At 44.2% G+C, this 26,374-nt stretch overlaps 3 protein-coding genes across 3 annotated transcripts in view; 2 read left to right on the top strand and 1 right to left on the bottom strand.

Annotated features, from left to right (window-relative positions):
* Positions 1 to 19,695, bottom strand: part of IntS1 (integrator complex subunit 1) — a 36,752-nt gene extending 17,057 nt beyond the window's left edge. The window contains exons 1-22 of the mRNA XM_034978282.2: positions 19,408 to 19,695; positions 18,649 to 18,821; positions 17,668 to 17,937; positions 16,836 to 16,971; positions 16,177 to 16,270; positions 14,877 to 15,012; positions 14,434 to 14,639; positions 13,670 to 13,832; positions 13,235 to 13,381; positions 12,720 to 12,917; positions 12,282 to 12,428; positions 11,788 to 11,960; positions 10,777 to 10,929; positions 10,128 to 10,275; positions 9,709 to 9,914; positions 9,000 to 9,222; positions 8,296 to 8,366; positions 7,182 to 7,353; positions 6,587 to 6,739; positions 5,770 to 5,950; positions 5,098 to 5,332; positions 2,994 to 3,160 (exon numbers count right to left, since the gene is read on the bottom strand). Coding sequence (XP_034834173.1) covers positions 2,994 to 3,160; positions 5,098 to 5,332; positions 5,770 to 5,950; positions 6,587 to 6,739; positions 7,182 to 7,353; positions 8,296 to 8,366; positions 9,000 to 9,222; positions 9,709 to 9,914; positions 10,128 to 10,275; positions 10,777 to 10,929; positions 11,788 to 11,960; positions 12,282 to 12,428; positions 12,720 to 12,917; positions 13,235 to 13,381; positions 13,670 to 13,832; positions 14,434 to 14,639; positions 14,877 to 15,012; positions 16,177 to 16,270; positions 16,836 to 16,971; positions 17,668 to 17,937; positions 18,649 to 18,821; positions 19,408 to 19,558 — 3,703 coding nt within the window. The 5' untranslated portion in view covers positions 19,559 to 19,695. The remainder of the gene's footprint in view (positions 1 to 2,993; positions 3,161 to 5,097; positions 5,333 to 5,769; positions 5,951 to 6,586; positions 6,740 to 7,181; positions 7,354 to 8,295; positions 8,367 to 8,999; positions 9,223 to 9,708; positions 9,915 to 10,127; positions 10,276 to 10,776; positions 10,930 to 11,787; positions 11,961 to 12,281; positions 12,429 to 12,719; positions 12,918 to 13,234; positions 13,382 to 13,669; positions 13,833 to 14,433; positions 14,640 to 14,876; positions 15,013 to 16,176; positions 16,271 to 16,835; positions 16,972 to 17,667; positions 17,938 to 18,648; positions 18,822 to 19,407) is intronic.
* LOC117990791 (uncharacterized protein DDB_G0287625-like) overlaps positions 1 to 26,374 on the top strand; it is a 242,750-nt gene that overhangs the window by 134,073 nt on the left and 82,303 nt on the right. The window lies entirely within an intron of this gene.
* Positions 20,579 to 26,314, top strand: Wsck (tyrosine-protein kinase Wsck). Its single transcript, XM_034978085.2, has one exon. The coding sequence runs from the start codon at positions 20,777 to 20,779 to the stop codon at positions 22,958 to 22,960; it is 2,184 nt and encodes a 727-aa protein (XP_034833976.1). The 5' UTR covers positions 20,579 to 20,776; the 3' UTR covers positions 22,961 to 26,314.

The following is a 26,374-nucleotide window of genomic DNA, read 5'->3' as shown; positions in this document are numbered from 1 at the left end:
TGTTGATGACTGCAGCAGAATGACATTTATTTATTTCTTGAAAAATAAAAATCAAGCTCTTAAATGTTTTAAGGAATTTAAGGCTGAAGTTGAAAATCAGTTAAATTCAAAAATAAAGATCTTACGCAGTGACAACGGCGGCGAGTTTAACAATACAGAGTTTAAAGAATTTCTTAAGGAAAATGGTATATGTCATCAACGAACAAATATTTATACGCCAGAACAAAATGGTCTGTGTGAACGAGTAAATAGGACAATTGTTGAAAAAGCTAGATGCCTGTTATTTGATGCAAAGCTGGAGAAAAAATTTTGGGCTGAAGCCGTTAACACAGCTGTATATCTGAAAAACAGATCGATTGCATCGGGGTTGGATAATAAGACTCCTTATGAGATGTGGCATGGCAAGAAACCAGACTTGAGTCATATCCGGTTATTTGGGAGCCCTGTGATGGTTCATATTCCCAAAGAACGTAGATTAAAATGGGATAAAAAGGCAAAGCAAACTATACTGGTTGGTTATGCAGAGAACGTGAAGGGATATCGTGTTTATGATCCACATAAGAACACAGTTATAGTGAGCAGAGATGTAGTTGTGATGGAGGAAAAGACAAGTATAGGATATGCAGACGAGGAGCCCACCGTCTTGATTCAGACCGAACCTAAGGACAGTGCTGAGGGGTGTACTGATTTAGTGGGGGAATCTATTCCGAATACCCCAGTATCACAGCCTGACTATTCATCAGACTCATCAGTGTATGCAGACGGAGAAGATGGTGACCTAACATTGATTGCACCAGAAAGTTCAGAGAAGACAGAAAGTCTAGAAACTAAATCTTCACACGATCCTAGTCCAATTGCAATAGAGCAAGACCAACAAAGATCCAAGAGAGACAAGAAACCAGTCCAGAGATTTGGCTACACAAGTGCCTGTGTTGGCAAGGTCAACAATAATGAATTATCGTTGAAGGAAGTCTTAAATGGACCCGAGAAGGAGCAGTGGCTAGCGGCAGTAAGGGATGAGCTGGCAAGCTTTGAGGAAAATGGTGCGTGGGAGCTAGTTAGTCCTCCAAATAATAGCAGTGTAGTGCAGTGCAAGTGGGTGTTAAAAAAGAAATATGATAGTGATAATAAAGTCCGCTATAGGGCTAGATTAGTGGCTAAAGGCTTCACACAACAACGTGGTGTGGACTATGAGGAGACATTCTCTCCTGTGGTAAGGCATACAACTTTAAGACTTTTATTTGCTTTATCTGTGCAGTTAGATTTAGATATTACACACTTGGATGTAACAACTGCTTTCCTGAACGGTTTTCTTGAGGAAACTATTTATATGGAGAAACCAGAAGGGTTTAGTTCTCCAAATGGTGATGGTAAAGTACTTAAGTTGAAGCGTGCTATTTATGGGCTTAAACAATCCTCAAGGGCATGGTACAGGAGAGTGGATGATTGCTTGATTAGTGATGGTTATAATAGATCTAAATTAGAACCATGTTTGTATGTAAAACAAAGAAATAACTTAAGAACTATTGTGGCTTTATATGTTGATGATTTTTTCATATTTTCTAATGATTTAAAGGAAACTGAACATTTAAAAAGCATTTTGTCATCACAGTTTAAGTTGAAAGACCTAGGGCAAGTAAAACAATGCCTAGGAATGAATGTAAGTATTGATAAACAAAAGGGTGTCATTTGTTTGAGTCAAGAGAGTTACATAGATCAGCTGTTACATAGATTTAACATGACTGAATGTAAAGTTAGCCCAACACCTATGGAAGAAAAGTTGTGTCTGGATAAGTCTAGTGATAAGTGTGAAAATGTTTCTTATCAGCAGCTTATTGGCAGTCTAATGTACTTATCAGTTTTGACAAGACCAGATATTACTTTTTCAGTTGGTTACTTGAGTCAATTTAATAATTGTTACACTAAGGAACATTGGTTATATGCTAAAAGAGTGTTAAAATATTTAAAGAAAACTAAAAGTTTTGGGTTAAAATATACTAAGAGTGGGAATAAAAAGTTAAAAGGATTTGTGGATGCTGATTGGGCTAGTAATCATATTGATAGGAAATCCTATACAGGCTTGTGCTTTGTTTTGTCGGGGTGTGCTATTTCATGGGAAACCAAAAAACAGAAAACTGTAGCTCTGTCAAGCACAGAAGCCGAGTACATGGGTATTACAGAAGCGTGTAGAGAAGCTTTATATCTACGTAGCTTATTGTACGATATAAATAAAGAATCATACACTGTAAACTTGTACAACGACAATCAAAGTGCTTTGAAATTATCCTCCAATAATAATATGTGTCATAAGCGTTCTAAGCACATTGATGTCCGTTACCATTTTACTAGGGAATGTATGTCAAATAAAACTGTTAACTTGTATTATTTACAGACAAATGATATGCCTGCTGATTTAATGACAAAGGCTTTAAATATTAACAAGCATTATAAGTTTATGAATGCTTTAGGTATACAGAGTGTATGAATATAGTAGGTAATAGATTGATTTTATTATCTATTTATTTTGATAGAGTGGGGGTGTTGTAATTTCTATCAAAATAAGTAATCCTGAACGTGTCTTATAAATTAATTAATGTTGTCTATGATCGATCTGCTGTACCTATCTATGGTTAAGTTAAATAAATTCATACTCTCTTCCGGTCAGTTGTCTTCCACTGAGCAAACGTGTTTCATTTTAATCTCTTTTAATTAATATAATATTCCCCTTTCCTCTCCAATTAAGCGTCAGGATTGTGCTAGGAGTAGGTACGACAATAGTGCAACGGGCGGGGTTTGAACCGTCGACCTTTCGGTTTTCAGTCCACTCCTATACCGGTTGAGCTATTATGAGGCTGTACTTCACACGCCTTTGAGAACATGATTGAGAACTCTCAGGCATGCAGGTTTCGTCACGGTATTTTCCTTCACCCTTAAAGCAAGTGTTTAACCACCGTGTTTGCTTTAGTAATTTTAATTTTTTCCTTTCGGCATACCTGGTGGATACTGAGGTCTGGATAGGCGGAGAGCAGCGGCAAAGGCGTGGCCTCCCACGGCGCCGCGAGCTCTCTGCACCAGCAGGAGTTGCGCCATGTAGCCGCGCTCCACTCCAAGTCGGTTTATAGCGCCCACGGGACACGCGTCCAGGGTTTCCAGCAACGCACTGCCAGAAAACAGGATTTTGTCCACATTAACAAGTTTTGGTACTTTATCTAAAAAGACTTATCCGGACTAGCTGACTGATTGATCTATCAACGCACAGTCTAAACCAGAGGCTTGCGCGCCGACCGCACCAGGCTCAGTCCCAGCCAGTCCGGCAACAGCACGGCCTCGTCCGGGGACTCTGACACGAAGCCTCACCTCATTGAAGACACGGGCATGCCGAAGGTCTGTATGAACAGCGACAGCTTATTGGCCAGCAAGCCCCTCAGCCCAGCTTCCACCAGAGGCTTGCGCGCCGACCGCACCAGGCTCAGTCTCAGCCAGTCCGGCAACAGCACGGCCTCGTCCGGGGACTCTGACACGAAGCCTCACCTCATTGAAGACACGGGCATGCCGAAGGTCTGTATGAACAGCGACAGCTTATTGGCCAGCAAGCCCCTCAGCCCAGCTTCCACCAGAGGCTTGCGCGCCGACCGCACCAGGCTGAGTCTCAGCCAGTCCGGCAACAGCACGGCCTCGTCCGGGGACTCTGACACGAAGCCTCACCTCATTGAAGACACGGGCATGCCGAAGGTCTGTATGAACAGCGACAGCTTGTTGGCCGGCAAGCCCCTCAGCCCAGCTTCCACCAGAGGCTTGCGCGCCGACCGCACCAGGCTCAGTCTCAGCCAGTCCGGCAACAGCACGGCCTCGTCCGGGGACTCTGACACGAAGCCTCACCTCATTGAAGACACGGGCATGCCGAAGGTCTGTATGAACAGCGACAGCTTATTGGCCAGCAAGCCCCTCAGCCCAGCTTCCACCAGAGGCTTGCGCGCCGACCGCACCAGGCTCAGTCTCAGCCAGTCCGGCAACAGCACGGCCTCGTCCGGGGACTCTGACACGAAGCCTCACCTCATTGAAGACACGGGCATGCCGAAGGTCTGTATGAACAGCGACAGCTTGTTGGCCGGCAAGCCCCTCAGCCCAGCTTCCACCAGAGGCTTGCGCGCCGACCGCACCAGGCTCAGTCTCAGCCAGTCCGGCAACAGCACGGCCTCGTCCGGGGACTCTGACACGAAGCCTCACCTCATTGAAGACACGGGCATGCCGAAGGTCTGTATGAACAGCGACAGCTTATTGGCCAGCAAGCCCCTCAGCCCAGCTTCCACCAGAGGCTTGCGCGCCGACCGCACCAGGCTCAGTCTCAGCCAGTCCGGCAACAGCACGGCCTCGTCCGGGGACTCTGACACGAAGCCTCACCTCATTGAAGACACGGGCATGCCGAAGGTCTGTATGAACAGCGACAGCTTGTTGGCCGGCAAGCCCCTCAGCCCAGCTTCCACCAGAGGCTTGCGCGCCGACCGCACCAGGCTCAGTCTCAGCCAGTCCGGCAACAGCACGGCCTCGTCCGGGGACTCTGACACGAAGCCTCACCTCATTGAAGACACGGGCATGCCGAAGGTCTGTATGAACAGCGACAGCTTATTGGCCGGCAAGCCCCTCAGCCCAGCTTCCACCAGAGGCTTGCGCGCCGACCGCACCAGGCTCAGTCTCAGCCAGTCCGGCAACAGCACGGCCTCGTCCGGGGACTCTGACACGAAGCCTCACCTCATTGAAGACACGGGCATGCCGAAGGTCTGTATGAACAGCGACAGCTTGTTGGCCGGCAAGCCCCTCAGCCCAGCTTCCACCAGAGGCTTGCGCGCCGACCGCACCAGGCTCAGTCTCAGCCAGTCCGGCAACAGCACGGCCTCGTCCGGGGACTCTGACACGAAGCCTCACCTCATTGAAGACACGGGCATGCCGAAGGTCTGTATGAACAGCGACAGCTTGTTGGCCGGCAAGCCCCTCAGCCCAGCTTCCACCAGAGGCTTGCGCGCCGACCGCACCAGGCTCAGTCTCAGCCAGTCCGGCAACAGCACGGCCTCGTCCGGGGACTCTGACACGAAGCCTCACCTCATTGAAGACACGGGCATGCCGAAGGTCTGTATGAACAGCGACAGCTTGTTGGCCGGCAAGCCCCTCAGCCCAGCTTCCACCAGAGGCTTGCGCGCCGACCGCACCAGGCTCAGTCTCAGCCAGTCCGGCAACAGCACGGCCTCGTCCGGGGACTCTGACACGAAGGCCTCAGGTGCATCACTGCCAACCCAAGTGGATTGGAGCCAGGAGTACATCTCTTGGTTTGTATCCACTGGAACAAAGGTTCTCGATCAATTTTTCAGATATTGAAAAGCAAAAAGATGGTGTGGTACGCAACCAAAAGTGAGAAGACTACTACAGGCATCAAATCGGGTAACTTGCTTTGATAATGGATGCATTTCAAGATTTTCTCAAAAGCACACTGTAGTAATCTCTTAAATCCTAATAATTCCTATTCCGCCTCTCAATATACTCCGTTAGCATTATCTCAAAGACTGACATCGGCCTTTAGAATGACATTTCATCTTTGTAGAGCGTTATCTCTGTCACTCATACCCATATGACGCTTTGTCGGTTTCAACGACCGAGCAGTGCTCTACAAATCTACTGTCTCCTTCTAAAGATCGATGTTCATCACTTTTGGCCGTTTACTGTACGCTCATGCTGTGGGACTGGAAAGTGTAGGCCCTATACAATCCTAACACTTACAGCAAGACGGTCCATAGCACAGCAGTTTGAGATGCGCGTGCGCAACTACGACGTACAAAGTGGCGCGGCGCCCGTTGGCCCACTGCAGCGTCACCTTGTCTCCTGCGTACAGCCCGCTCGCGCCCTCCGCGCCTTCTTCCAACATCTCCTGGGCTTCAGTTGGCTCGGTAGACGACAGCATCTGATAGTAAAGTTTGTATATATGTCGGAATTGATTCGGTAGTAATCGGAATGCAAACGTTGTCTAGCCACGTTGATGGAGTCTGCGCGTTAGGATACAATCTGGGTTACCAAGGAGACGTAAGAAAAACAATATGGTGAGAGAAAAGACTTATAGACGTAGAATCGTATCCCGCGTTCCTATTTAGCCAACATAATAACCCTGTAGATAAACGCCCATTGTCCGCGTGGACTACACAAATTTCCAACCCCTATTTTACCCCCTTAGGGGTTGAATTTTCAAGAATCCTTTCTTAGCTGATGCCTACGTCATAATAGCTACCTGCATGCCAAATTTCAGCCAGATCTGTCCAGTATAGTTTGAGCTATTCTTTGACAGATTAGTCAGTCAGTCAGTACTTTATCTTTTACTAGTTTATGCTCGCAACTTCGTCCGCGTGGACTACACAAATTTCAAATGCCTACGTCATAATAGCTATCTGCATGCCAAATTTCAGCCCGATCGGTCCAGTAGTTTAAGCTGTGCGTTGATAGATCAGTCAGTCAGTCAGTCAGTCAGTCAGTCAGTCACCTTTTACTTTTATATATTTAGAAGATATATGTAGATAAATTGGCTAATAATGGATTAAAGTGTTACCTGTTTGAGATGCGTGTAGAATATCGTCGTCAAGGAGTGTAACGCCTTATGTTGTCCGAGGTACTGGTCGTCGCGAGGAACCTCCTTGGCGTCCACCGGAGGCAGCACGTAGCCCATCACCGTGGTGCGCTCCATCAGCACTTGACTCAGGTCCTGCCACATTCAAACATACTAAGTAACATTTGAAAGTATAGCCTGGACAATTTAGACTGCAAGGTTACAATAATTCACACTTGGCTGAAAATTGGTAGGATTGTTCAAAACACTATTATAAATGAAATGTGAAAAGTCCTCATCGATCCGACACCTGGAAAAAAAATATTACTCGGGGTCAAAGGTCACAAAAATAGGTTTTTGCGATTTTCAGCAAAACGGTAAGTTTATCATAAAATTAGCTCAGACAAAAATTGTAGATCAGATAATTATTTACAGAAAATGTTTGCATACTTTTTTCCTAAGAGCCACTGTTTCTGAGATATTAGAGGACACACTTTACCACTTTGGAAGGGCTGTGCGTTGATAGATCAGTCAGTCAGTCACCTTTTCCTTTTATATATTTAAATTTTGAGTTTTTCATGTTGGAATATCCACTCACCAGCACGATGTCGGTGAGGTCGTGCGGCTCGGCGTGGCACGCTAGGAAGCCGAGATAAGCGGCCACGTGCTGCGGCACGCACTCCACCAGGCACGCCGCTCTCACTCGCCGCACTGCCTCGCCCCGCAGCGCCTCCCAGTGGACTAGGGACGGCAGGAGGGGCAACCAGGATCTATAGACGTATAGTACATGACAGGTCGAGATGGCAATCGGGGTATGAGGCGGAGGGACGTCCCGCACACCCACCCCGATTGTCATTTCGACCTGTCGCGTATGATAGTGCCTATCCAGTCCCAGGTAGCACATAGTGGGCGAATAAAAGCCACAAGGACGGTTTTCTGTTTGCCCCTTTCTAGTGAATTTAAAAAAAAAAAAAAAAAATGTTAGCCATGTTAAATGACTAATATTCCCCTTTCCTCTCCAACTAAGCGTCAGGCTTGTACTAGGAGTAGGTACGACAATAGTGCAACGGGCGGGGTTTGAACCGTCGACCTTTCGGTTTTCAGTCCACTCCTTTACCGGTTGAGCTATTGAGGCTCTAATGAATGGACTGATACTGTTGTTAGGCTCAAAGAAATCGTTATTTAAAATATCTATCATATCTATAATTCGTAGTACAGCACTTATAAAAACGCACATGACATGTTTACTGTAAACCCCTATTTCATTCCCTTAGCGGTTGAATTTTCAAAAATCCTTTATTAGCGGATGCCTACATCATAATAGCTATCTGCATGCCAAATTTCAACCCGAACTGTCCAGTAGTTTAAGCTCTGCGTTGACAGATCAATCAGTCAGTAAGTCAGTCACCTTTTCCTTTTATAGATTTAGATAAGTAATAAAAAAAATCAAAAAAAAAAACCGACTTCAATAACCACCAACACTAAATAGTAAAATATAATTTAATTTATTACCCAATTTATCAGATCTTTACCAAATTAAAATGGGACCACATCTGAAGTATGTCCTACAGAACAAAAAGAGTTATCAAAATCGGTTCATAATTGCCGGAGTAATCGCGTTTGTTACGCGATGCACATACAAAAAAAAAAAACACAGTCAAATTGAGAACCTCCTCCTTTTTTGAAGTCGGTTAAAAAATCAAGTAACATACTCAGGACTGACGTCTGCATTGTAATCCATGTCCGTTGCGTCATCCGTTTGCGACAGTACCAATTTCAAGCCCTGAAAATTAATCAAACAAAGGTTAAAAAAATTTAATATATGGGAAGTTTTTAATTTCAAATAAAATTCTCCTGAAGACAGAGAGATTTTTCAAACACCTACCTATTAGGCTTGGAGGCTTTCTCTGCTCTGACCTACGGCACAGTGAATTGCAGTGAGGGAACTCTCGGTTTGATCATGAATCGACGATGAACCTTAGGCCATGGCCATGACGTGAATACAAGAAAAATAGGTTTGGTTTTATTAATGTACCAAGCGTAAAATGTAGGAACATTTGACGTCTGTTAGTGACGTCGAAGCCTCGACGTTTTTTCTGTCACGAACTGTGCAAAATCACAGATATGTCCAGATTTGCAACTAGCGTGGCCCCCTCAGTCCCTCTCGCTCAAGCAGATCTTCTTACTTGTGAAATGTCATTCCTTCTATACTTCACGTTGTTTGTCAAATACTCACGTACAAATACATTTTGGCAAACAAAATAAAGTGGCCACGGTGATAAGGACAAAACATAATCATTTTGTCACGTTCTAACAAGAGCTTAAATGCATTTAGCTATCTCGCTCTAACAGTAAGTGTCACAATAGGGCTACTTCTAACAGTCATTATTCTGAGGTGCAAAATGGTACAAGTTACCCGGTTGGCAGACTGGCGGGTGTGCTTGTGCGTGTGTGCCAGTCTCTGCAGGTAGTAGTGCAACACGGCGCGCGCGCCCTCCTCGCTGTGCAGCGTGCGGCGCAGGTGCGCGCACAGCTCGCCCGCCTTGCCCGCCTCGCCCGACCCCGCGCCGCCCGCCCCGCCCGCCCCGCCCGCCCCGCCCGCCGACAGGAACTCGCACAGGCACTGCACTGGCAGCACACTGTCACAACCAAAAACGTGCTTACATGTCACATACAATTTAGAAAAAATTAGCAGTCAATCAGGATTCCATGCAGGCAGTGGCGTGCAACTCATAGAGGCATAAAAGCGCTGCTTACCCAAGAAATAGTTAACTCAGTTGAAATTTCTCAATGCTCATTATCCTGTGGCTTGCTTACCTAACTAATGCTTACCCTGGTTTTAAACCCTATGCACGCCACTGCATGCAGGCAGAAAGAAGTGAAAACTGAGACCTATGTAAAAATTTGTGACCCACGATGCGAGTGCGAACTCGCGCAGGTATCGTTCCACACGCTCGTATACTCTGTACGGATGTAGCACTCACACTAATGCAGATAGCGAACAAGGGATGCAACACGCGGTTAACCACTTTGGTTTGGCGCGGACTATACTCCGACTACCGAATGACATACTTGACAATTCCATTCTTTTTCGGAAGATATTTTTATGGCGTCATTGAACATACCTAAGCTCCAACCGATCGTGTCTTAGCAACTGGTGCAGCCAGGGCATCGCTCGCCTGGTGCCGTGTCTCTCCACGAGTTGCAAGAGCAGCGCAGGCTGGCGACACAACAGTCGCCCCAGTCGCAGCTGGCTACTGAGCGTCTGCAGCGCCTCAAGCACCCCTGCCGGCGGGCGTCTCGCAGGCCCCAGGGGTTCTAGCGTCGTCAACTATTGGCAAACAAATGGTATAACCATAGAATTTAAAATAGGTTGCCAAGACTCACAATGGAAATGGTCCACCAAACCGGATAAGTGTAAAGCTGTAACTGTAAAGCAACCTGAGCCAATAGTCAGGAAGAGTGTTCTTGAGTAGCGTCTGAGAAGTTTAATTTCAATAAAAATGGTCCTCCGAACCGGATAAATGTAAAGCTGTAAATTCACCTGAGCCAAGAGTCGAGAAGAGTGTTCTGTGACGGGCAGCTTGGCGTTGCTGGCGGCGGCGAGGTGCGTCTCCAGCTGCAGAACTACGGCTCGCTCCGCCTCCGCCCTTTCCCCTTCTGCCGTGCCGTTCCACTCGATTGATGGCTTGCTGTTCCAGGTATTAACCAATTTAAATAGACATTTTGTCATTTATTTACTTCATACATTCCCATATTATTACATAATATATTGAACAATTATTATTATATAATACTGGCTAATGCTCGCGACTTCGTCCGCGTGGAATTAGGTTTTTTAAAAACCCCGAGCGAACTCTGATTTTCCGGGATAAAAAGTAGCCTATGTCACTCTCCAGGTCTTTATCTATACCCATGCAAAAAACGACGTTCAAGGACAAATCAACAAACCAATAAACCAACAAACAAACACATTTTCGCATTCTCAAAGGTGTGTGAAGTCTACCAATCCGCATATGGCCAGCGTGGCAGACTATAAGGGGAAGGCTCACTACAGAGCACGGGTCTCAACTCGTGCTCTGTAGTGAGCCGGCGATGGGTTGATCATAATGATGATGATGACAGTCACATAGGAGAAAACCGAGGTGTGAAATGACTAAGTTCACATTGTCAGACGACACAAGCTCTATTACCTGGTGATGCAGCACTCGATCAGCGCCCGCAGCGTGGGGTAGGCGGCGGCGGCGCGCTCGGCGAAGCCCTGCGGGTTGTGCGCGGCCAGCATGGTCAGCAGCATCCAGCCGCGCCAGTACAGCGACGTTATAGCCAGCGCCGGGGCCGTGTAGCTGCACACAATACAACCACAGTACGGTACCCGGCAAGAAATATTGTACATCAACCTTTGAAAGAGATTCAAAACCGTTTCGTAGCGCGTTGTCTCAGTCGTTGAGACCGACTAAACGTCGGATAAGTGACAGAGACAACGCTCTACGAAGTCGAAACCTCTTTCTGAAAGTCGATGTACAATAATTCTTGCCGGCTATTGTATAAGGAGACACAGTAGTCCAACGCCGCCGTGGTAAATGTCCCGTCTGTCAAGAAACCTACAGGGTACTTCCCGTTGACCTAGAATCATGAAATTTGGCAGGAAGGTGGGTTCTATAGCTAGCATTAGGGGAAAAATCTGAAAAGCGTGAATTTGTGGTTACATCACACACAAAAAAATTAATTTGTGGTCATAAACTAATAATTAGTATTTTCAATTTTCGAAGTAAGATAACTATATCAAGTGGGGTATCATATGAAAGGTCTTCACCTGTGCATTCTAAAACTGATTTTTATTTATTTTTATGCATCATAGTTTTTGAGTTATCATGCAGAATGTCGAAAAAATACGACTGAATTACAGACCCTCGTTGCGCGAGCCTGACTCGCACTTGGCCGGTTTTTTTTAAAAGAATATTAGCCATGTTAAATGACTAATATTCTCTTTGCCTCTCCAACTAAGCGTCAAGCTTGTGCTAGGAGTAGGTACGACAATAGTGCAACGGGCGGGGTTTGAACTGTCGACCTTTCGGTTTTCAGTCCACTCCTTTACCCGTTGAGCTGTTGAGGCTCTTTGTCTGGAAAAATTGGATCTGAAAAAACTTTCTTCTGCCGCCTAGGTACAATAAAAGTATACAAAAATTAGAGTACACACTCACCTAGCAGGCAGAGTGATGTTGTCGGGCGGATGGAACTGACACAGCTGGAAGATGTAGTCTGCGATCTCCAGCTTGTCCACCGTCAGCGGCTGGTCCTCGGGGGGCAAGGCACAGGCTCGGCGCACCAGCTGCTCTATGAGCTCGAACACCTCCGTGGGTGACACCGGGATCTCCTTGGGACAATAAAAGTATACACAATTTTTTCACTGAACCTCGGTAATAAAAGGAAAAATATATAAAAGGAAAAGCTGACTGATCTGTCAATGCACAGCTCAAAACCACTGGACGGATCGTACTGAAATTTGCCATGCAGATTTGAAATAGAAATTATGACGCAGACATCTGCTAACAAAGGATTTTTGAAAATTCAACAAATTCAATTTTGAAATAAAAATGTACCATCAGCTCGAAACTTCAGTCTAGTGCTGACGTCACTAAAATGGCGGCCACGCGCATTAGCAATTTGCGCGACTTATACTATGCACAAGACTTACCTTCGAGAGGCCAATGAAAATGAGTCGAAGTAGAGTATTCTGTGGCAGCGGAGTCTCGGTACACAGGCGATAAGTTAGGGCTCTCTCCGACTCCGGCGGCCAGTTGTCCACTTTGCTGTACGTCTCCGCTGGCTCCACGAACATTATCTACAACAATGAAGACTAATAAACGATTCCTGTACATTAAAAAAAAATAAAGTGAGGCCCTTTGTCGGTAACTACACATTGGGGTAAGCCCTAACAGATTACCTTGTGCAGCACGTGTATAGTACGCAACAGGTCGATATGGCTATCGGGTTATGAGGCGGGGCATCCGCGACTCGATTGCCATCTCGACCTGTCGCGTATAGTCATGTCTGAAAAATACTAATTAAAAAATTAAGTGAACTGACAACCTTTGTCGGTAACTACACAGTGGGGTAAGCCATAACAGATTACCTTGTGTAGCACGTGTAGATAGTCGTGTCTCGCAGGGCGATAGACGGTTGCCGCAGTGTCGCGCAACCAGCCGAGCGCCTGCTGCTGTAGCGCAGTCAGTTGCGCGCGATAGTCGGCCGAGTGTTTGCTGTGTGCCGCTGTGACCAGGCAACACACGCAAAAGAGGTCGGCGATAGACTGGAACGCACGCTCTCGTATCTAGAAAATATGATTATTGGTGGGTGGTGGTGCAACGTTATTTGCCTATTAAAGTACACTTATTCAGTTTCGGTTAGCTCTAAGATTTTTTTTTATTACATAATATACAGATGTTCGTCAAACAAGGTTTTCTCATTCTAGGTTTAATGCTTCTACGCAACATGCAAATCAAGTGTATCTGCCAATGTATATGTATGTAGTAAGTCTGTTAATCCGCACTGAGCCAGCGAGGCAGACTATGGCTTAAACCTTTCTCATTCTGAGAGGAGACCCTCTATAGTGAGCCAGCGATGATGGGTTGATGCTGATGTTGTTACCTCTTGCGGCGGGTCCATGGGCGGCGGATGCGCGAGAGCGCACGCGAGCGGCAGCAGCGCGGCCGCGTCCGAGCGCGCGGCGCGTACGCACTCACGCGTTAGTGCGCGCAGCGGGCGCAGGTAGTCTTCCGTACGGACCATCAGTTCCTGCCACAGAAACCGATCTAACTTTATTTATTTCTCAATAGACGTTATAAGGGGAATTAGATTTGTCTTGATACACAGTCACTTAAAAAATCAAAATGGCGGATTTTATGCGCTTTGATGCGCGGGCTGAAAAAGAACCAATTAAAACCTTAGTAATGTTTTTTTTTTAATTATTCGTTTATCAGCAAACACTTGTAAAGGGAAGGACAGGTCTATTGGTGTTTGTTGGTGGTGTTTTGGTAAAAATAAATTTTAAAATAACGAATAAGGTGTATATAAAAGTAAAACCTGGTATGTATCAGCCATCGCAGCGGGCACCAGTTGCGGCTGTGCGTTGATTAGCGCTGCTAGGACGGCCATGTTGTTGGGGGAGCGCACGTTGGACAGCTCGTTGTAGATCGTGTGCGTCACCACGCTGCGCAGCAGTGCTGGACTCTCCGACACCATCTCTCTGCAACACAATCCAAACGTCACAAGCTTTCCATCCTAGGTATCACCGACACGACAGCCCTCTATGCAGAGCATGCATGTGACAGTACACCGGAACACGTACTGCTTTGCACGTACGACTTGGGTGAGATCTATAGAGCACTCTGACTTAGCTTAGGCTTAAGACAGAGTTAAAACGAGACAGAGCTATATCTCTCACATAAATCTGTCTCGTTTTAACTCAATCTTAGTCTGAGCAAAGTCAAAGTGCGCTCTATAGATCTCAGCCTAAGACATAGCTGAGTTAGCAGATACATGTGCCAAGGCATAGCTTGCCGAAGTGTAGCCAAGTTTCCAAAACACACTTTCGCACTTACATTAACGAGCTTATGCCCGCGACTTCATCCGCGTGGACTACGCAAATTTTAATCCCCTGTTTTACCCCTTTAGGAATCAATTTTTTTTTTTAAATCCTTTCTTAGCGGATGTCTACGTCATAATAGCTATCTGCATGCCAAATTTCAGCCCGAATCCGTCCAGTAGTTAGAGCTGTACGTTGATAGAACAGTCAGTCAGTCAGCTTTTCTTTTTATATATTATAGATATAGAAGTACGATATTTACCTGAGGCAGGACTGGTAAGCAGCTTGTAAGGGTTTGGTCTTCAACCGCATGCGGGCCAGTTGGGCCAACACTTCGTGGTCCCTCGCGGCGCTTGGCCCAGAAGCGGCCGCGTTGGCGCACACATGTGCCAATAGCTCTTGCGCCGCGCGCCACAACTTGCCGGAGTGCAGCCAAGCTTCCAACCTAGACGCTGCTATCATACGGATCTAGAACAATATGAAATTTAATTAAATAAGTTTCAAATTAACGTCTATTAAATGATGCCGGCGACTTCGTCCGGCCCCTTGGGAGCTTTAAAAAATAAGCTTCTTTCTAAGTCAAGGCAATCGAAAATTCGGCCACTTCTCTTAGCGTAAGTCCGACTCCGAGTCAAGAATCTAGACCCAGCAGTTTCAGCTGTCCGTTGATATGTCAGTCAGTTAGATTCCCTCAACGCAACTCACCTCAGGGAAGCCGCAAGTAGCCGAGAGTAGCTTGAGGAAGCCTTTCCCGATGGCATCGGGCGCGGCCCTGCGCTGGATTTGCTCCCTGATGGCTTCCAGCACCAGAGCCTCTACAGACTCGTAGCTGCTGGAATATCTGCAGGAACAAAAATAGTAAAAAACTTCATCCACACAAAGTACTTTTGTGCTTTTTTTGTTTTTAAATGATTTTTATTGGTTTGATTGATAGATACTAGTACAATTGCGAATCCTCAAGTTCTTAGGGCACACTACAAGGAAGAGTGGTACTATCGAACACCTCGTGGTACACGTTCGAGTGGAAGGCACAAGCCCACGTGGGCGTTCCCCAACAAGGTGGATGGGCTTCGATGGAATCCGCTCTGCAAGAAACACGCCTGTCTCCGTGCATGTAATGCCACCAACAGAAGTAGCTGGAGCGAGATCGCATACGCGGCAGTGAAGAATTCATAGCCACGACCACTCTGTCAAGAGTGAACGATTGAGAAAAAGAATTCATTAGATTTGTTGTGTGTTGGCATTTCGTCGAAATTGGTCGATTTATCGGCTTATTTGAGTTGTCCCTTTGTTAAAATTTTGTAGACACGCGTGGTTTGGATGTCAATAGACGTGTATCATTATGCGTCTAGTCTCAGGTAGGTGATGCAGTGTAAGGTGGAGCGCGCCCGCCTAGAAGGTGCCTATTCACACTTTTTTTGGAGGTAGTACATTATAGGTAGAGCCTAGAGGGGAAAACTGAAGGCAGAAGGGAATTCCATATTGTAGCACAGCCTATTAGGAACGAGGAAGCGAATCGCTTTGTATCTACGTGCCCGTGGGATTTCGACTATGTAGACGTGCAGACCCTTGTGGTGCCTCACGGTCTGATAGTAAAATGGCGAGAGGAGAACACATCTGTAGGCGTAGTATAAGATTTTACGTCTCACCAAACGTTGCTAGAATTCGAGAATCGAAACACAATAACATCAAAGTAAAATGGACCTAAAGAGCCTTGAATTGGAGTAAAAAATTCAATACCACTGATTTTAATTTCGCAATGTTTCCGCTTGGAGCGCTGGCTGTAGATGTGTAGACAAACTTGAGCTTTAAAACAAGGCTTTTAAGATCCAGTTTACTATAACGCAGAAGTGTTTCGACTCTCGAATTCTAGCAACGTTTGGTGTGACGTAAAATCTTATACTACGGGTACTGATCGAAGGACAAACCAACGAATCAACAAACACACAGACTTTTGCATTTATTACATGGGTAGAGAATAGAGATTGTAAGAAGTTCTTGTTACCTAGGAAACACGGAATATTCCAGCTCGGTATTGTCGACGTCTTCCTCAGTGCTGCCCATTAAGGGAGATCCGGATCCTGACGGGGACATTGTACCTAAAAGGAAGTGTAGCTTTTATGCGCGGTTGTAGTAAAGCTGAACGCGCACGGAATTACATATTGAAGCACTATTTTGTTGGCAAAATATTAAAAGTTATTCTTGAAAAATTTTTTTTTTATTAAAGTACAGTTTGACCTGCTCCACGGCTCTGGATTCTAGCTATTTGGAATCATCGCGGGAACTCCACACGTCGCCCTTGGCCGTTTACATTGCCTATGCACACACTCGCATTTTGGCACCAAACGACATATTTAATTTAGATACTTAATTAGGTACTGTATTTTTGTTGATAAAAAATTTATTGTGGCGAAAAACGTATACTTCTTCTTCTTCTTCTTCATTCTGGGCTGGTTTCCGCACTTAAACGTTTCCGTCTGTTGTGCGTGCATCACCCCTCCCCGCCGAAGTCTTCACTCCAGCCATCCAAGCTCACTCCAGAAGCCAAGTAGACCGCCCAGGTTGAAAACAAAACGTATACTCCGGTAGGTGCTAAATACAGTGAAAAAATTATTTTCAATGTTTCTTTCTTGCAATGAGTGACTGCTTTGAAGCCTACGTTACCTAACGTGTTGTCGCTGGGTATGAGGTGTGCGGGGGGCTGCTTGGTGGCGAACGCCGTGACGATGTTGTCGACGAGGCACTTGCACCACGCGCACTCCACCCACCAGCGCTCGTTCAGCGCGTCTTCGATGTATACCTGGAGACAGCCATTGAAATAAAGAAAAAAGTTTATTTGAGGCATTACAAAATACAGCGTGAGATAATTGTCTTGTACAGCAGTGCAACAACTCGAATAGGTAGCCTACCTATTCCAGTAGGTACCTAAGGTAGGTCACTTGGCGCATCGCGCCGCGCGGTGCGTCACGAGATTGTTAGTTGATGGAGAGGCGTTCCGAGAAACCAGCGACGGGGCCCGAGTCGGTGGTCGCGGTGTCACAGGCAATAATACAATCATATAGCGATATATGGTCTCGTTTCACGAATATCATCGCGTGCTTCGCCGCGTGTCTACATGTAACTGCGCGTGCACGACGCCGGGTGCCCCGCCGCGTGCTCCGCCAGTTAACACTCTCATACTTGGCCATAATGTTTGAATTGACAGCGCGACGCGACACGCAACACGCCGCGTCTCCAGAAAAGCTCAGACACAAACCTCTAGTGTAAACATCTGAGGTATAAGTCTCGCAAATTACTACAGCGCTGGAACCATGTCTCGAAATGTCATTAACATCGAAATGACGTCATTTTGACGTCAGCCGAAATAAAAATATACCCTCAGCTCGAAACTTCAGTCTAGTGCTGACGTCACTAAAATGGTGACCACGCGCATTAGCTATTTGCGGGACTTATACCAGATGCTCACCAGAGAGGTTGTTGCTGTACAGCATGTTACCTTTATGAAAGTGTCCGGCCAGTTGTTGCTGTCCCGGTGCCCCGCGTACAGCATGTTGCAGGCCAGCACGAACACGAGCGGGTTGCCCTTGCTCTTGAAGGCTGCCCCCTGCTCCCTCTTCAGCAACGTGCACAGTGTTTGTGTGACCGTCTCGTGGGCGAACATGTTGGGGCGGATCTTGGTCAGGTAGAGCATACTCATGCACAATATGGGGTCTGGTTTGGAGCGCTGGGACTTGAGGAGACGTATTGAGCCAGTGAGAAGGCCCAACTGTGAACAAATTAAAACATAGTGTTTGAAGGTGTAGCCTAATACAATAAAAGTGCGAGTCAGGCTCGCGCACCAAGGGTTCCGCAGTACAGTCGTATTTTTTCGACATTTTGCACGATAAATCAAAAACTATGATTCATAAAAATAAATCTGTACCCTTATTATAAATGCGAAAGTGTGTTTGTTTCTTGGTTTCTCTTTCAATCACGTCGCAACGGTGCAACGGAGTGACGTGTTCTTTTGCATGTGTATAGATAAAGACCTGAAGAGTGACATTAGGCTACTTTTTATCCTGGAAAATGAAAGAGTTTCCACAGGATTTTTAAAAACCTAATTCCACGCAAACGAAGTCGCGGGCATCAGCTAGTTTATAATAAATTCGTACGGTGCGGAGATATAACACTATGCACTTTTTAATTTTTTTTAATTTGGATGGCAACCAATTTTAAAATCCGCCATTTTGTTTTTTATTATTTGTTGTTATAGCCACCATAAAAATACACACTGAAACTATCAACTCTGCCTATTATGTTCATATGGTTCATGAGATACAGAGATTTAGCAATAGGGTCTCATTGTCACACCTTGGGTACAGAACCCTGAAAAAGACATCATTTTTAAAAAAAATTAAAGATAGCGAGCAAATCAGCAGGTGGGTCACCTGATGTTAAGTGATGAATTCTGTTGTAAAAGGAACAACAATCTACAAACCAATTTGTCCGAATTATGTGTATCCAAAGCCTGCAGCACATTGGGCACCAGGTCCACCGGGTCTACTTCCAACGAGGTGCCGGTGACGGCCTCCGCCGGCGAGCCGATGCGCGCCCGTTTGCTGGGCGGCGCGCTGCCGAACCCTGCTGGTTCACGCTTTCTTTCACCCACTCCTTATACAATTTAAAAGTTTACTGTAGTAAGAAATAAGACATGTGGAAGGAAAAAGAGCAGATCAAAACCAAAGGAAAGGTGGATAGATTGCGTGAAGAGGATATGTGTATACAAGTAAAAGGGGTAGATAAAGTTTTGGCGTATGATAGAAGAGTGGAGGAAAAAGACATGTTGTTCTGACCCTACATAGCATGGGATAGAACTAGACAAAGAAGAGTAATAAATTGGATAGTAGTGATAACCTAGTGGTTGAGTTATCAGCCTTCTATTTGGAGGGCCAGGAGTTCGATTTTCGATTTGGGCATTTCAGAGTTATTTGCATTTTAAGCGTGACAGAGTGACCATAACAAAAATATAAATGCCACCAGGTCTCTGATTTAAAAACAAATTTCAAATGGAATGCGATGTGTAGTACAAATTGTCTGAAGAATTTGGACATTCTGATCCAGCAAATTACTGGTTTAGCGTGCATGCGGTGAACATCAGAAGCAGACTCCAGCAAAGTTCTGACGGAATAGTGCCTCCTGATGCATCTCAGATATTTCTGATAGTAAATACAGCCGATAGTCTTGAATAAGTACCTACCACTTGTAGAAGGTTTATGAATATTCCTCTTTTCCGAGTCGCGGGACACCACAACAGTGGATTTACTGCCCAAAGCGAAGATGTCCTGAGGGTGCTGTGGGGCTTTGCTCTTGCCCCCGCGGCCGGTTGATGACATTTTTCCGCGCTCCATATTTTCTTGTCCACCGTTCAGTTGTTAGCACGCATGTTAGCACCTAGCATATCACGATTAGGTCAACTTTTACCTAAAAAAATATTTTAAATATATTTATGTGCAAACATACAGGCAAACGAAGCTTTCGTAGCATTTTTGTATGAAATGGATGACTGAAATGGACACAACAGCAACCACAGAGTAATAGCTCATTAATTAGGTTATTCTCTTTGACTGTAAATAAAAATTTACTGTGCGATCATAAAAAGACAGCCGCAAAGAACCCTAGTAGCACAGATACACAGATATGCAACTAGCGTGGCCCCCTCAGTCCCTCTCGCTTAAGCAGAGGTAAGTTGTGAAATGTTATTCCGTCTATTTTACGTTCGCTTCGGCTATTGTAGCCTAGTATACTGCATCCCATCATTGCACAATAACTTCAAAAACAACAAAACAAATCAATTATTTCTTTAAAATACTTGAGTCAACATAACCTTTGTTTGTCAAGATCTCACGTACAAATACATCTTGACAAACAAAAAAGTGGCCACGGTGATAAGGACAAAACTTTATCATTTTGTCACGTTCTAATAAGAGCTTAAATGTATTTAGCTATCTCGCTCTAACAGTAAGAGTCACAATAGGGCTACTTCTAAAGGTATTTTTTCTGCTACTTGTTTGGTTATGTTGGCAGTACTGTCTATCTGTCAATGTTAGTGTTATAATGTTGGTATTAAATCATGCGGTCCAATTCATATACTTTTGATTTTTCGGTTTTGTATGAAAGTCCCGTCTCTTAAAACGTAGTGATTAACTAACATACTCTCTGTTGGATGAATGTTATGTATGGAAATGTGATGGAAATATTGTCAGAGTGCGCTCTATAGATTTCACCATTTCACCATGATTTACCCATATTTTACCCGATTCCACCCATAGAGTAAAGGCAAGTTGTGTCAATAGTATTAGCTCTGTGAGCATTAATGTCACTGTTAGCCACAGACCAATCCGCTGTCAACGTCAAAAAAAAATCGTTAATCGCGTTGTATTTCCGAATTCCGATCCATCCGATTCCGCATTATTCCGCATCGTCAGCAATCGATTTCACCGTATTTTGTATTAAAAGAACATGTGTTTTATTAATTATCATAATACAATACACAGTAATTAACTTAAAGCAATGTGTAGTTTGTTACGCCTGTTACATTGTGTGTGAGTCAGCGAGGAATATAAACAATGGAACCCCCGTGTCCGTTACTGGTTGCGGTAATTTTCTTGTACATTAATTATGCTAGTACAGACCGGGGCGACTACATCGGCTGCTATAGGTTCAAAGAAGACGTGTTGAATACTCACACAGGGCAGTCTGTGGACGTATGCTTATCGGCCTGCGAACAAGTGTATTACAAGTACGCTCTAATAGGTAATGAGTCGACTTGTTTCTGTGGGAACGAGCCCGGGCAGTTTAAGCTCGAGCTAGACTCGTGTGATACGCCGTGTCCGAAGAACGAGACACAGAAATGTGGCGGAGACAACGCAGCCAGCGTGTACGACACAGAGGTGACGGCGCCAGGCCCCCCCATGTCCATACAGGTGCTGAACATCACCGAAACAACCGTGAGGCTGCGCTGGACGCCGCCGCAAGCCTTCACACGCATCACAGGGTATGTCATCAAAGCTTCCGTAGTGGAAACATATGCCACCGCAGCCCTCCTGCCAGTCGCTTGGGCAGTACCCAACACCACTCTCCAATCAGAACTGCCAAATCTTCAACCCGGTTCTGTGTACAATATAAGCGTGGCCGCAACTAATTATAAAGAAGAAGGTGCCAGCATTGGAACCGTGGTCGAAACAATCATCGGCACTCCAGATCCGAGCCCTCCCAATATAGAAATGAGAGAGAGGCACGGCGATGAGATGCTTGTCCATATTCCTGAAGCAAAAAATGTGAATGGCCCTGTCTCTATGTACAGAATCGTAGTATCCATAGAGCTCTACCAGCAGGGCATCATAATAGAAAACCTCGGCAATCACTCCTATGCAGACGAGCAAGGTCTTCCTTACTACATCACTGCAGAGCTAGACCCGGACGACATCAAGAATGACTTCATAATAGGCAACGGAAGAACTTACAATGGGTACTACAATGCTCCCCTACCTCTGACCAATGATATAGAGGTTTCACTCGGAGTTGTCAGTGAAAAAAATCATGTGAAGAAAGTCAGGTATGCTGAGTCAACAAAGAAGATAATTTTAAATATTAATGAGATTGAGGAGTACTCTCCCATGGTGGTGGCGCTCGGCGCGGGCATAGCAATAGGTGTGGTGCTGCTCTTGATAGGTGTCGGCGCGCTCATAGTCTTGAGAAAGAAGATTCACATGGTGCGGATGCAGAGATGCTCTCAATCCATGCCTTTGAGCCTGAGTGAGCCGTGCATGGAGATAGAGAACTCAGGATTCCTTCAGGAACAAGACGAAAGAGTGGATTACTATGGCAATTTGAAACGTAAACTCTGGAATATTCCTAGAGACTTGATAGAAATAGATATTTCTTGCGTAGTCGGCTTGGGAAGCTATGGAAAGTTCACTAGAGGCAAAGTCCAGCAGCACGGTGCTCAAACTCCCGGCTTAGTCCAGGTCATATCCGACAGGGACCTGGAGAAACCGGACAAGAAACTGATGCTTCAAGAACTGGACCTACTCATTAAATCTAACGAGCACGAAAACCTGATCGCCTTTATCGGTATCTGTGAGACGAGCACAACACTGTTTGTAGTTTTACAGGACACAAAAATTACCCTCAAAGAGTTACTGTTGCAGAGTAGACATAGAGATCTTCAGAACAATAAATTTTGCCTTCTGAGTGAAAGCAAAGCTGTCCAGGTTTGTGTGGACGTGGCGAGCGGGATGGAATATTTGCACACCAAAAAAATTATGCACAAAAGGTTGAGTTGCAGGAACATAGTGATTGGTGACAACGGGGTGGCTAAAGTTGCAGGATTCGGACTCTCTCACATCCGTCCTCTGCATGAGACTCCGGATTATACTCGATGGACTTCACATGAAATGTTACGACAGAGCCGATTTAATTTTAAAGCAGATGTTTGGTCGTATGGTGTGCTCGTGTGGGAGGCTTTGACTATAGGAGCGACACCGTATGCTCACACAGGGAACAAGGATGTGGCAGCCAGGGTTTTGAGGGGCATGCGTCCTTCTCAACCATCTTATGTTGCTGATGGACTCTTCCAGTTGTGCTTACAGTGTTGGCAAGTGGACCCGGATGAGAGACCCCCCTTCTCCTCCCTCCTGAATGAGCTGACTCACTTTGCGGAGGGGCCGGGGTCCAGTTGTCTCAGCTTTACTCATTACAACGGGTTCAGCTATGAACCTCACGTGCCACAGTATGAAATTGTAACATGAAGACTTACTAATAGCTGTACGATGTACTTCACTATTTCATCAGAAATACTTTTGTAAACATAAGGCCTAGTATCCACCAAAGCAGAGATCTGGGTAGCAGCACAATGAGATTATTGATAGATGACATGATAATTTTTTGTCATCTGTCAATCATTAATCTGATTGGTCTCCTTAACACATCGCTTAAGTGGATACCAGGCTTAACTTATTTATAAGAATCACATGGCACTAAAATTGATATTATTTGGAAATATAATGTAGGCAGCTAATAGAATGTAGTATATCTATTGTAGTGTAAAAAAACTTTATTTCATTGGCCTACAATGTATAGGCAATAATAATCCAAAGATTGCTTTTGACCATGTAATTTGACCTAAACGTTTTTCTGCTATGAATGACTTGTACATATATTATCATACTTAGCTTATGTCAACTGTGTTTTGCGATATGCAGTGCCCATTGTTAGGAGTTAGTCAAAAGCAACATTACTTATGTTACAGTTCTTGCATTTTACGAACGCGAGTGGTCGTGGTTCATGCTTGCCGTTTATGTCGTACCTATCGGTACTCAGACTAAGGATTAAGGAGACTTGGTATCAAAATAATAATACCTTGTTAGAACAAGGTAGGTGTATAGAAAAACTATGAAAAGTGATAAAGACAAAAACACATTTTTTGTCTTTGTCATAGTACCTCTGTGATAGTAATTTATTGCGAATATTACGAGTTTTTATTTAGTTTTCTGTTTTAAATTTAGTATTGAAGGTGTGTAGAAGCCTTTTATGTTGCATTGCTGTGTAAAAGTTGTAGCGAGCGCAAATTATGAAACATAAGCTTTCATACGTAAGTGATTTCTTTTGTTGTTTTGTCCCTTTCGGTATACGCGTCTGACAAGTCAACTTGATTCTTTGGCTGAGTATTGGTATAACTAAGGTACAGTAAATGTGTGTGTACCAAGCGCTTGCTCTTGACTGATTGGTCCGACATGCACGCACACTTACGCAATGTCCGTGTCTACGACGTATCACGTAACCACAAGTACAGTTCACTCGCCTTCGTGAATTGCAATTGTACCTTGTAAATAATGTAGGACTTAATATAGTATGTAATGTATTGGTACACCTTGACACATACTGACATATTAGATTAGCTAACATATTACATAGCTTACTCACTAGTTAATAGCTCAGATCATATTTCATATTACTGAAATGAAGACAAGACCCACAGTGTAGTTATATTGAGTAGGTATTGGTCACAGAATTTATAACATGTATAGAAGTGGTAAAAAAGCGTCAGGTTGTTTCCACGCAGCCTATAACATCAGTGCACATTTTTATTAAAACACACGGTGTGTTGCCACCAAAAAAACAAAAACAATTTAAACTAATAACTAGGTAATTTAACATTTTGACAGTTTTTGTATGAGATTTCTCAAAACTCGTTATTTAAAATAAGTAAAGTAACAGAGACGCGTGTCTCTCTGTTCCGCTTCAGAGGAAATATACCCTTCTCTGAACCATTTTCTCCTATAAGACAGGAGGCCTTCGCTCAGTAGAGAAACAATAATAGACTTGTGATGATGTAGTTTAAAGATTACGATTTTTTTCGTAATGAAATTGTAAAAAATATTTATTAACCAAAAACAGTAATAGAAAGGAGATTTCGAAATAAATTTTAAAATTTGTATCAATAGTTGCGTCTCCTTGAGAATCGCGCCCTGAAAGATGCGGTCTGAGATTCCGTCGATTGCGCAATATCTGTTAGCTATTAAAAAACATTTCGAAATTTCCTTCAAGTGTAATCAAACACTTTATGTAAATCTTATACTTATTATCTTAAAAAATAATGTCTGTCTGTTCGTTATCTATGCGTTCGTGCATCGTTCATCTGAGAGTTGATCATCTGAGAGTTGAAACTTCATACAGTTGACACTTGGGAGCTTTATCAACGTAGGTAAAGTCCGCGAGTCGTATTGCATTTGCGACGTATTATGGGGCATTATACATATAAGTAGTTGTACAAAATAAAAATAATTGAAATAGGGTTTTGAACTAACAAGTACGTAGGTATCTATTATCGCGAGCTAGTTGAACTGGCGCCAATTTTGTTGATAACCCGAATCGTAGGTAGGTACGTGTTACAAATATTAAGCGATATCTTGGCGTGCTATGAATGTATGCTAAACGACGAATACCTGCCTACTAAAGGTGCCAACGCACCTCAGCTGCGCTGCAGGGCGCGTCACTAAAATTTCAGAATACTTTTTCTGATAACTTGTTTGACAACGGTTTTTTTAAACTTAAGACTTAAATAGCTTTAATTCAACATTTTGTTGATTGAGGGTAGTTTCGACTAAATTCCATACTTTGCATGAATTGACTGCAGGCATCGATATAAATGACAAGATATGGTCAAGCGAACAAAAATTTTCACGGTTTTGAAACCAAATAAATCAGTGCCACCTCTTAGTGTTATCGCACTTATATTAATTAATTATCTCTGACAGAAGTCACGTGATGTATTGCATCACCATCTTGAGGCGATGCGCGATGGTAGGTATATGAATACGCGTGGTTTATGAATTTTAAAGCTAGTCTGCGTTCAGACCGCAGACTCATTCGACTATTAAATGCTTTGCGTTTAGGTCGCTATTTTTAATGATTGGTTGTAATGGTAAATTTGTGCCCTGATCAGGTTAATGTTGTAGTTAGGTTGGTATAAAAAGTAAAACCTCTCGGTAAGCTCTGCGCGTGTGACCAATGTCTGCGCGCAAGTTTAAAGGAGAGGACAGTCCAATAACCAATCCAAAAATAGTTTATAATGCCCTGCTTTTCTGTCTCGCTTTTAAACTCACTTCTGGTACCCTTTTATTAGATACTAATGAACCACCCGTTTGAAATCCAGATGTCACTGAGGTTGCATTGGTGCTAAAGCACCACTGAGTCGGTGCCATTTTGTTTGTTCAATAGCCCTGTCCATACGAAGTAATATGTAAGTCAATGACTGCAGGACAGTTTCTGCCAAATGCTGAACTTTAATTAAATTAAGGTCCCCCTTAAAATGTAAGATGGTTTTATATAGCGATATAAACACGACGCGCGACGGTGAATCTTATTTGAATCTCAAGAATTACATTCCTTGACATTTATTTTATACGTAGGTAGGTACTTAATTTTATATTTGTTTATTGTAATTTTATTTGTATATTTTTGTACACTGAGTGTTGTAAATGTAAATCCGTCCATATACAAACTTACCTTTGTAATTTGTATATTTTTATACGAACCTCGTTGTATTTATTACCTTGCCTTCATAGCAAACGCGACCTGCTAAATAAACACTTATTTCAAAATGTGAGATTGTTTTATTGAAATCCATGAATCTATATACTTACCTATGGATAGAGCGCTCT

This window comes from Maniola hyperantus, chromosome 18 (genome assembly GCF_902806685.2).
Source record: "Maniola hyperantus chromosome 18, iAphHyp1.2, whole genome shotgun sequence".
NCBI lineage: Eukaryota > Metazoa > Arthropoda > Insecta > Lepidoptera > Nymphalidae > Maniola > Maniola hyperantus.
Note: the sequence above shows the minus strand (reverse complement) of the source record. Positions and strands in the feature narration are given on the sequence as shown.